The sequence below is a fragment of the Antechinus flavipes genome, chromosome 2, assembly GCF_016432865.1.
Source record: "Antechinus flavipes isolate AdamAnt ecotype Samford, QLD, Australia chromosome 2, AdamAnt_v2, whole genome shotgun sequence".
NCBI classification, from domain to species: domain Eukaryota; kingdom Metazoa; phylum Chordata; class Mammalia; order Dasyuromorphia; family Dasyuridae; genus Antechinus; species Antechinus flavipes.
Genome location: NC_067399.1, coordinates 447752214 through 447764753, shown reverse-complemented (window position 1 = coordinate 447764753; position 12540 = coordinate 447752214). Strand labels below are relative to the sequence as shown.

Genomic DNA, 12540 nt, shown 5'->3' with positions numbered 1-12540 from the left:
GGATTTACCTCTATTAAATTTATTTTGTTAAGTTTTATTTATTGCCTTTATTAAATTTCATTTGACTAGATTTTGCTTAATATTGTAATTTGTCAAGATTTTTGGGGAACTTGTATGTTTGCTGTCCCTCCAAGATTTATATCATCTATAAACTTGAAAGGAATGCCTTCTATGCCTTTATCCAAATCATTGATAAAAATGTTAAATAGTACAGGACTAAGCACATATCCCTATATCATTCCACTCTAGAAGTCTTGTCAAGTTGACACTGAATCATTAAGTAATTTTTTTAATCTCAGGTCATCACTTTATTAACACCTTGATTTAATATGGGTAGTGGTAATCACAGACGCCCTAGAAGGGATATCAGAAGTCTTGTCCAGTCCTTATTGAAACATGAATCTAGTCAATAAAAATCCCAAAGTAATCATTGAACTACTATTGGAATATTTCTTAGTATTGGAAACTCATTACCTTATTTTTTAAAAATAGTATTTTATTTATCCAAATACATGTAAAGATAGTTCTCAACATTCACTTTTAATAGCTTTTTGTTTTCCAAATACATAGTTTGCAAATTCACCTTTGCAAAACCTTGTGCTCTAAATTTTCTCCTCCCCCCTCTACTTCCTCCCATAAATAGCAAATAATCAGATATAGCTAAAACATGTGCAATTCTTCTAAATATATTTCCATATTTGTTATGCTGCATAAGAAAAATCAGATCAAAAAGTGAAAAAAAATAAAGCAAACAACAACAAAGTGAAAATATTATGTTTTGATCCATATTCAGGCTCCATAGTTCTCTCTCTCTGGATGCTGATGGCTCTTTCCATCACAAGTCTTGGAATTGTCTTGAATCACTTACCTCATTGTTGAAAAGAGCCAAATCCATCACAATTGATCATCACATAATCTTTTTGTTGTGTACAATGTTCTCTTGGTTCTATTCACTTCACTTAGCATCAGTTCATGCAGATCTTTCCAGGCTTTTCTGAAATCAGTCTGCTTGTCATTTTTTATAGAATAATAATATTTCATTACATTCATACAGTATAACTTATTCAGTCATTCCCCAACTGATGGACATCCACTCACTTTCCAGATCCTTGCCATTACAAAAAGGGTTTCAACAAACATTTTTGTACATGTGGATTTTTTTTCTCTTTTTGAATATCTGTTTGGGATATAGACTCAGTAGATCCAGTAGAAACACTGCTGGATCAAAGAATACGCACAGTTTGATAGCCTTTGGGTCATAGTTCCAAATTGCTTTCCAGAATGGTTGCATCAATTCACAACTCAACCAACTATGCATTTATGTTCCAGTTTTCTCACATCCCTTCCAACATTTATCGCAATCTTTTCCTGTAATTGTAGCCAATCCGAGAGGTGTGAAATGTTACCTCAGAGTTGTCTTAATTTGTATTTCTTAATATTAGTAGTGACTGACTAGAAATGACTTTAATTTCATCATCTGAAAATTCAACATTCATTTTTGTAAAATTTTGTGTAAGAAATACTTTTAAAGTATAACCATTCAACCAGTTATGAAACCATCTAATTATATTTAGTATGTGATCCATATCTCTTCATATTTAAAACAAAAATGCTATGAGATGTTGTATCAACTACTTTACCAAAATCTAGGTAAGTACTATTCTTTTGATCTACTAATTCATTCAAGTTATTTTTTTTTAAGTGAAAAGGTTAAGAAGTTAGCCTGGTGTGACTTGTTACTAAAGCCATGATGGTTCTGTCTATTCATCATTTCTTTTCTAGAGGTTTTCTAACCAACTCTTTAATAATCCATTATAGACTTTTTCCAGGATTTGAAGGATGTGTGTGTGTGTGTGTGTGTGTGTGTGTGTGTGTGTGTGTATCCTTCTTTCCAGTTAACTTCTGCTTGATAAAACTCTTTCCCTTTCTGTCTTGGAAATTTCATTTTTGACAGCTTCTCAGCTTTCCTGAGCCAATTTACCATGGAGAATTTTAATTCATTGGATCATATCTACCATCCCTTTGCACTGACTGAAATCTGCTTTTTAAAAATTTGGGGTGAATTCCATACTATCTCTGGCTTCCTGCTTTAGTCACAGATTCCAAGACAGAATGATCACTCCTGTCTTGCTCCTTCTTCCACTAATTTCCATCCCAGTAGAAATTAGTAAGAATTATTAGTAGTAATTAGTAAAAATCAGAGAAAAAAAATGAATGCATTCCATTTTGGAATGATGTTCCAAAAACATCACTTTTGGAAGGATGAAATAATCATTAAGGCTAGTCAAGTCATTAACTGTTCTAATATTGGGGGAGAAAGGGAAGGAGGAAGGAATAGAGAGAGAGACAGAAACAGAGAAACAGAGAGACTGAGGAGAGAATCTGAGGAAAGAAAAAGGGAGACACACAAACTTAGAAGAGAGAGAGAAGAGAGAGATTCAGAATATATCTGGTTAATCTGTTTCCCAAACTCTCCACTTTATTCCTTTTTTTTCTCTCCCCAGTAGTCTTGTAACATAATCAAATAATATTTCCCTTTATTTTTCATTACGTAAATATTTTCCACCATATTTCCCTGCTCTGGCTCCTAGTTTTCTTCACATGACTATATTTTAAAAATAATTCCCTTTTGAAAGGGACCTGTATGTGCCAAAATGTTTGTAGCAGCCCTGTTTGTAGTGGCTAGAAACTGGAAAATGAATGGATGCCCATCAATTGGAGAATTGTTGGGTAAATTGTGGTATATGAATGTTATGGAATATTATTGCTCTGTAAGGAATGACCAGCAGGATGAATACAGAGAGGCCTGGAGAGACCTACATGGACTGATGCTAAGTGAGATGAGCAGAACCAGGAGATCATTATACACTTCGACAACGATATTGTATGAGGATGTATTCTGATGGAAGTGGATTTCTATGACAAAGAGACCTGAGTTTCAATGGATAAATGATGGACAGAAACAGCTACACCCAAAGAAGGAACACTGGAAAACGAATGTGAACTATTTGCATTTTTGATTTTCTTCCCGAGTTATTTTTACCTTCTGAATCCAATTCTCCCTGTGCAACAGGAAAACTGTTCGGTTCTGCAAATATGTATTGTATCTAGGATATACTGCTTGCCATCTAGGGGAGGGGGTGGAGGGAGGGAGGGGAAAAAAACGAAACATAAGCGAGTGCAAGGGATAATGTTGTAAAAAATTACCCTGGCATGGATTCTGTCAATACAAAATTATTATTAAATAAAATAAAATTAAAATTAAAAAAATAATAATTCCCTTTCACCTGTCCTTTTGTTTGGGGGAAAAAAACCAACCACTCTTCTTCAGAGATTTTGTCAAGGCATGGGTCTCACTGGTCTCATTTATAACTCTAACATCAAGGTTGCTTCCTAATGTTAGGACAGTTAGATCATCTTGCTTATTAACTTTGAGCAGAGTATTAAAAAAAAATACTGGCTTTTTACTTGGATTTTTTCTACCTGTAAACATCTGAATGTCCCCTCTACTAGCTTTCTTTGGTTTAACTACTTTCTTTGCTATCTACTGTGGTAGACATAAACAGGCTGGATTTACCCTTTTTCATCCTTTTAATTTTACTTAGTTCTGTACATTTTTTATCTCTGCTCCCAATCCCAGTAGGATCTAAGACTCTTGAGGTTAAGGATTTAAGTGGGTTTTTGACTACATACTTAGCACACAGTGCTTTGAAGATAGTATCTGCTTAAACAGTGATTAGTGAGTTGAATTCAATCAAAATCATCCCAGAGTTTGTTGTGCATCCAGTTATAAGAAAAGGCTTCCAAAGGCTTGGATCCAATAACTTCCAGCTATGGGACCATGACCAAGTTATTATTTCACTGGACCTCAATTTCCTCACCTTTTTGTTCTTCATTCACTTCAGTCATGTTCTATTCTTCATTACCTCACTTGGGATTTTCTTTGCAGAGGTATTGAAGATGTTTGCCTTTTTTTTTCTCCAGCTCATTTGACAGAAATATAGCAGAAATAAAGATACTTACACCACCTACTTGGCTTGGATTCAAGAGAGATTTGGATTGGAATCCCTGCTTCAACAATGACTAGCCTTCTCACATTGGATATGTTACTTTACTACTTCTAACCCTCAGTTCTCCCTCAGTAAAATGGGGATTCTAATAACAAATAACTCCCTTGCGATATTGTTATATGGAAAGTGATTTTATAAGCATTAGGGAACTTGAAAATGGGCACTCCTAATCATTTAGAGATTTAAGGGATTTTTGAAAAGAAGATACAATTTCAGAGCTGGAAGGAACTTTAGATTATTATTCTAATTCAGGAATTCTTAACCTTTTTTGCTTGGACCCCTTCTCAGAATAACATTTTTAAAAGTGTAAAACAAAATACATGGGATTATAAAGAAAACCAGTTATAATGAAATATATCTATAAAAATATTTTAAAAGTTCTTGGAATCCAGGTTAAGAATTCCTGATCTGGTGTAATCTCTAATCTGACAGAGGAGGAAACTGAGGCATGAAGAGGTTAAAAAACTTAGTCTATGAGCCAGGGAGATGAGTCTTCATGACATACTCCTTTCTGCCAAATTTCCAATGCAGTATCTTCCTTGATCCTTTTTATGTTGGTAATTATCTTCATCTTTAGACTTTCTAACAACAACAAAAATGTTTTGTAGTTATCTTTATTTGTGTCTTATCCTTTTAATAAAATGAGCTTCATGAGAGCAAAAGCCATGTCTTATCAAAGCTATGTTATATTTTACAACATCTAGTACACAATAGGTCTCTTAACAAGTGTTTGGTGAAAGAGGTACAAAAGTGAGTAATAATCGTGTTTTACAAAGTGTTCTCCCAATAACCGAATGCAACATGCAAATGTTATTATCCTCATTTTACAGGGAAGGCAACTAAAGCTTAGAAAAAATGAAATATCTTGCCTATATTTACATAATTAACAATTAATTCCAAGTTGACTGGGTCTTCTGGAGAGAAATCTTAAGAACTTGACTTAAAAGTTTTTAAAGAAAGTGTGTGGCAGAAAATCACAGTATAATTATTTTAAAAAGAAAAGCAACAAAATCTGAAGGGGAAAAACCCACTAAAGAAAAAGATCAGACAGGAATATGAAAGCAAACAGGACGTTTTTTTTATTTTTATTAAAGCCAGTGTACATACATTTCAAAAGAGAAAACATAGATAGTTTGGAATTGATTTTATATATAATAATTTATTATTCAGTTAATTTATGTGAATGATTATTTTGTTAATGGTTATTAAGTTTAGAATTTTAGGTTTTAAAAATAAACTTCTAAAAATCAAGTAGATTTGGCTATATTGGATATATAACTGGAAATCAATGTTCTGTTTCATGCTTAAAGAAAAAAATAAGCTACAACTTTTCCACAACATGAGGAAAGGATGGACTGGTAGAGAACTGGGGGGTGGGATAATGGCACAATCTGCCTTTGGCATGAAATACTCATCTCTCACCATTTTTTTCCTTTATAGTACGCTACTTTCTGAAGAACAAGATAAGCCCTGATCTATGCAATGAAGATGGACTCACTGCACTGCATCAGGTGAGCACTTAGGCATGCCTCAGCCCTCTTGTTGGGGATAGAAGGAGGAAGGGAAAGAAGGAAGGAAGGAAGTCATCCCCTTTTCTCTTTTCCATCCTCCATGCACTAGACAACCTGGATCTCCTTTCTGTTCCACATTCCAATAGTCACTCAAGGGCCATTTCTGGGCCTAAAAACATAAATTCTAGTTTGTTACAGTGATTAGAAATGAATGAACTTTTCATTTTAGGGCAATTTCAGAAATATCAACTATATTGAGATAGTGACTGCATTTGTATAAATAAGTATATTTGCTGCCAGCTGGTGAGTGCCTGAGGCAACAGTCTGAGTTCCCTGGTGGGCTCCAAGGTTCTGATATTATCTCCATTTCTAGAGTGGTGATGGACCTTGAGTGATAGGATAATATCATATCTTCCTATGGCCAATCAAAGAAAGCATAAATTTATCCTGACATCCAAGGTCCTCCTTAATCTTGTTCCAACATACTTTTTAGCCTTATCTCATAATGCTTGCCTTCAGATACTCAATGTTCTAGCCAACTATGTATCTTTTTTTTATTTTTCCTAATAGCAGGATCATAGAATTGTAGATTTAGAGATGGAAAAGTTGGGGGTCATCTAGTTCAATCCCCCCATTTTACAGATGAGATGGAAGGAGCAGAGCTTAGATTCTAACCCAGTCTTTTGACTCAAGCTAAGGATACTTCAGAGAGGCCCACTGTCTAGCTAGCTCCCCAAGAATGTGAAGGAGGGACTTCCGGTTAAGATGGCGGAGAGGAGGCTCACAGTTGCATAAGCTCCGCGCTTTCTCTCACTATCCACTTCATTACAAGCCTCTGAATCAATGCTTGACTGAAAAAAACCCACAAATAGTTACCAAGAGAAGCCATCCTTGAGATCCGCCAAGAAAGGTCTGTCTTTACTGGAGGGCTGGGGCGGTTTTAGATCGGGCGCAGGCGGCGGGCAGCAGCAGTGAGAGCACGGGAGCAGACTGGAGAGGGGGTGGGGAGTGATCGCAGCCGTCTCTGCGGGGAGAGCTTCGTTACAGGTTTGGATACTTTCCTCCGGCAGCAGGTCAACAGCCCAGAAGAGAAGCTAAAAACACCGGGGCTGAAGAACACAACCGCAAACAGCTGGAGTCTCTCAGGACCTGGCCGCCCCCCCCCCCCCCCCCCCCCCCCCCCCCCCCCCCTCAGTGACTCAGCACGCTCTGGGATCTCAGAGCGCAGGCGCAGCACAGTCCTGCTAGTGCCTCACTGCTGCCCCCTGCAGTCTGTAGAGGAAGCTCGATAACACACCCAGCCCCCCCCCAAAGAAAGACTCCAGTTTTTTCTGTTTTTCTTTGGTAGTTTGTCTCTGATTAATAGACAGAATGAGCAAGAAGCTGAAGAGGACTTTAACCCTTGACAGCTTCTACACAGATAGAGAGCAGACTCTAAATCCTGAGGAGACAAAAAACAGGCAGTCCCCAGGTGATTCCCCAAAGGAGGAGATTGTCTGTTCCTCAGCACAGATGAACCTCATAGAAGTGATTAAAAAGGCTCTCACAAGGGAGCTAGAAGAAAAATGGGGAAAGCAGAGTGAGGCTTGGGAAAAGGAGAGGGAGGCTTGGCAAAAGAGCCTGGAGAAAGTTAAAGAGAGAGTGGATAAAGAAGTAAAATCCTTGAAAAATAGGATTAGTGAACTGGAAACAGAAAACAGCTCTCTAAAAAACAAAATTGGCGAAATGGAAAAAAATTCCACAGAACAAAAGAACTCAATGGGACAATTAGAGAAAGATTTTAAAAAAGTGAGTGAAGAGAATACTTCACTGAAAATCAGAATTGAACAAGTGGAATTGAATGACTCGAGGAGACAAGAAGAATCAGTCAAGCAAATCCAAAAAAATCAAACAATGGAGAAAAATGTGAAATACCTTCTGGGGAAGACAACAGACCTGGAAAACAGATCCAGGAGAGACAATCTGAGAATCATTGGACTCCCAGAAAAACATGATGAAAAAAAGAGCCTGGACACTGTCTTCCAGGAAATTATCAAAGAGAACTGCCCAGAAGTCATAGGAACAGAGGAAAAAATAAACATTGAAAGGATTCATCGATCACCCACTGAAAGGGATCCTAAAATCAAAACACCAAGGAATATAGTGGCCAAATGCCAGAACCCTCAGATGAAAGAAAAAATATTGCAAGCGGCTAGAAAAACCCAATTCAAGTATCAAGGAGCCACAATAAGGATCACCCAGGATCTGGCAGCATCCACATTAAAAGATCGAAGGGCCTGGAATATGATATTCCGAAAGGCTAAGGAACTTGGTATGCAACCAAAAATAACTTACCCAGCGAGAATGAGCATCTTTTTCCAGGGAAGAAGATGGACATTCAACGAAGTAAGCGAATTTCATCTATTTCTGATGAAAAAACCAGAACTTAACAAAAAGTTTGATCTACAAATATAGAACTCAAGAGAAATCTAAAAAGGTAAAGATTAATCTTGGGAACTATATTTTGACTATATAGATGTATAAAGAATACATGTATACCTTGTTCTAGAAATTGATGTGGAAAGGACATTGTACCAGAAAAAGGGTAAAGTGGGGGTAGTACATCTCATGAAGAGGCATAGGAAACCTATTATATCTGAGAGAAAGAATGGAGGGGGATGAATATAGTGGGTATCTTACTGCCTTCAGAATTGGCTTTAAGTGAAAAATCTTAAGACATATTCAATCTATGGTGAAACTTCTCCCATCTCATTGAAAAGTGAGAAGGGAAAAGTGGAAAGGGAAGGAATAAGCTAAGCGGAAGGGAATACGGGAACTGGGAGGGAAAGGGGTAAGATAGGGGGAGGAACTCTAAGGCGGGGGGAGGGACACTAAAAAGGGAGGGCTGTGAGAAGCAAGTGGTGCTCACAAGCTTAATACTGGGAAGGGGGGGAAAGGGGAAAGAAGGAGAAAAGCATAAACCGGGGTTAACAAGATGGCAAGTAATACAGAATTGGTCATTCTAACCATAAACGTGAATGGGGTAAACTCCCCCATAAAGAGGAAGCAGTTAGCAGAATGGATTAAAAGCCAGAATCCTACAATATGTTGTTTACAGGAAACACACCTGAAGCGGGGAGATACATGCAGGTTAAAGGTAAAAGGTTGGAGCAAAATCTACTATGCTTCAGGTGAAGTCAAAAAAGCAGGGGTAGCCATCCTGATCTCAGATCAAGCTAAAGCAAAAATTGACCTAATTAAAAGAGATAAGGAAGGACACTATATCTTGCTAAAGGGTAGCATGGATAATGAAGCACTATCTATATTAAACATATATGCACCAAGTGGGGTAGCATCTAAATTCTTAAAAGAGAAACTAAGAGAGCTGCAAGAAGAAATAGACAGTAAAACTATAATAGTGGGAGATCTTAACCTTGCACTCTCAGAATTAGATAAATCAAACCACAAAATAAATAAGAAAGAAGTCAAAGAGGTAAATAGAATACTAGAAAAGTTAGATATGATAGATCTCTGGAGAAAATGTAATGGAGACAGAAAGGAATACACTTTCTTTTCAGCAGTTCATGGAACCTATACAAAAATTGACCATATATTAGGACATAAAAACCTCAAACTCAAATGTAGTAAGGCAGAAATAGTAAATGCATCCTTTTCAGACCACGACGCAATGAAAATTACATTCAACAAAAAAGCAGGGGGAAGTAGACCAAAAAATAATTGGAAACTAAATAATCTCATACTAAAGAATGATTGGGTGAAACAGCAAATCATAGACATAATTAATAACTTCACCCAAGAAAACGATAATAATGAGACATCATACCAAAATGTATGGGATGCAGCCAAAGCGGTAATAAGGGGAAATTTCATATCTCTAGAGGCCTATTTGTATAAAATAGAGAAAGAGAAGGTCAATGAATTGGGTTTGCAATTAAAAATGCTAGAAAAGGAACAAATTAAAAACCCCCAGTCAAACACTAAACTTGAAATTCTAAAAGTAAAAGGTGAGATCAATAAAATTGAAAGTAAAAAAACTATTGAATTGATTAATAAAACTAAGAGTTGGTTCTATGAAAAAACCAACAAAATAGACAAACCCTTAGTAAATCTGATTAAAAAAAGGAAAGAGGAAAATCAAATTGTTAGTCTTAAAAATGAAAAGGGAGAACTCACCACTAATGAAGAGGAAATTAGAGCAATAATTAGGAGTTACTTTGCCCAACTTTATGCCAATAAATTCGACAACTTAAATGAAATAGAAAAATACCTCCAAAAATACAGCTTGCCCAAACTAACAGAGGAAGAAGTAAATATCCTAAACAGTCCCATCTCAGAAAAAGAAATAGAACAAACTATCAATCAACTCCCTAAGAAAAAATCCCCAGGACCAGATGGATTTACATGTGAATTCTACCAAACATTTAAAGAACAATTAACTCCAATGTTATATAAACTATTTGAAAAAATAGGGATTGAAGGAGTCCTACCAAACTCCTTTTATGACACAGATATGGTACTGATACCTAAACCAGGTAGGCTGAAAACAGAGAAAGAAAATTATAGACCAATCTCCCTAATGAATATTGATGCTAAAATCTTAAATAAAATATTAGCAAAAAGATTACAGAAAATTGTCACCAGGATAATACACTATGACCAAGTAGGATTTATACCAGGAATGCAGGGCTGGTTCAATATTAGGAAAACTATTAGCATAATTGACTATATCAATAACCAAACAAACAAAAACCACATGATCATCTCAATAGATGCAGAAAAAGCATTTGATAAAATCCAACATCCATTCCTAATAAAAACACTTGAGAGCATAGGAATAAATGGACTTTTCCTTAAAATAGTCAGGAGCATATATTTAAAACCATCAGTAAGCATCATATGCAATGGGGAAAAACTGGAACCTTTCCCGGTAAGATCTGGAGTGAAGCAAGGCTGCCCACTATCACCATTATTATTTAATATCGTATTAGAAACACTAGCCTCGGCAATAAGAGTCGAGAAAGATATAAAAGGAATTAGAGTAGGCAATGAGGAAACCAAACTATCACTCTTTGCAGATGATATGATGGTATACCTAGAGAACCCCAGAGATTCTACCAAAAAGCTATTGGAAATAATTCATAATTTTAGCAAAGTAGCTGGCTACAAAATAAATCCCCATAAATTCTCAGCATTTTTATACATCACCAACAAAACCCAACAGCAAGAGATACAAAGAGAAATTCCATTCAGAATAACTGTTGATACCATAAAATATTTGGGAATCTATCTACCAAAGGAAAGTCAGGAATTATATGAGCAAAATTATAAAAAAGTCTCCACACAAATAAAGTCAGACTTAAATAATTGGAAAAATATTAAGTGCTCTTGGATCGGCCGAGCGAACATAATAAAGATGACAATACTCCCTAAACTAATCTATTTATTTAGTGCTATACCAATCAGACTTCCAAGAAAATATTTTATTGATCTAGAAAAAATAACAACAAAATTCATATGGAACAATAAAAAGTCGAGAATCTCAAGGGAATTAATGAAAAAAAAATCCAATGAAGGTGGCCTAGCTGTACCTGATCTAAAATTATATTATAAAGCAGCAGTCACCAAAACCATTTGGTATTGGCTAAGAAATAGATTAGTGGATCAGTGGAAAAGGCTAGGCTCACAAGACAGAATAGTCAATTATAGCAATCTAGTGTTTGACAAACCCAAAGCCCCTAACTTCTGGGAAAAGAATTCATTATTTGATAAAAACTGCTGGGATAATTGGAAATTAGTATGGCAGAAATTAGGCATGGACCCACACTTAACACCATATACCAAGATAAGATCAAAATGGGTCTATGACCTAGGCATAAAGAACGAGACTATAAATAAATTAGAGGAACATAGAATAGTTTATCTCTCAGATTTGTGGAGGAGAAAGAAATTTGTGACCAAAGATGAACTAGAGACCATTACTGATCACAGAATAGAAAATTTTGATTACATCAAATTAAAAAGCTTTTGTACAAATAAAACTAATGCAAACAAGATTAGAAGGGAAGCAACAAACTGGGAAAACATTTTCACAGTTAAAGGTTCTGATAAAGGCCTCATTTCCAAAATATATAGAGAACTGACTCAAATTTATAAGAAATCAAGCCATTCTCCAATTGATAAATGGTCAAAGGATATGAACAGACAATTTTCAGAGGATGAGATTGAAACTATTACCACTCATATGAAAGAGTGTTCCAAATCATTATTGATCAGAGAAATGCAAATTAAGACAACTCTGAGATACCACTACACACCTGTCAGATTGGCTAAGATGACAGGAAAAAATAATGATGAATGTTGGAGGGGATGCGGGAAAACTGGGACACTAATGCATTGTTGGTGGAGTTGTGAACGAATCCAACCATTCTGGAGAGCAATCTGGAATTATGCCCAAAAAATTATCAAATTGTGCATACCCTTTGATCCAGCAGTGTTTCTATTGGGCTTATATCCCAAAGAAATACTAAAGAAGGGAAAGGGACCTGTATGTGCCAAAATGTTTGTAGCAGCCCTGTTTGTAGTGGCTAGAAACTGGAAAATGAATGGATGCCCATCAATTGGAGAATGGCTGGGTAAATTGTGGTATATGAATGTTATGGAATATTATTGTTCTGTAAGAAATGACCAGCAGGATGAATACAGAGAGGACTGGCGAGACTTACATGAACTGATGCTAAGTGAAATGAGCAGAACCAGGAGATCATTATACACTTCGACAACGATATTGTATGAGGACATATTTTGATGGAAGTGGATTTCTTTGACAAAGAGACCTGAGTTTCAATTGATAAATGACGGACAAAAGCAGCTACACCCAAAGAAAGAACGCTGGGAAACGAATGTAAACTATCTGCATTTTTGTTTTTCTTCCCGGATTATTTATACCTTCTGAATCCAAT

At 36.1% G+C, this 12540-nt stretch overlaps 1 protein-coding gene across 1 annotated transcript in view; it reads left to right on the top strand.

The window, feature by feature from the left end:
* Positions 1-12540, top strand: part of PPP1R16B (protein phosphatase 1 regulatory subunit 16B) — a 167501-nt gene that overhangs the window by 118787 nt on the left and 36174 nt on the right. Inside the window, exon 3 of the mRNA XM_051979314.1 lies at positions 5511-5581. Coding sequence (XP_051835274.1) covers positions 5511-5581 — 71 coding nt within the window. The remainder of the gene's footprint in view (positions 1-5510; positions 5582-12540) is intronic.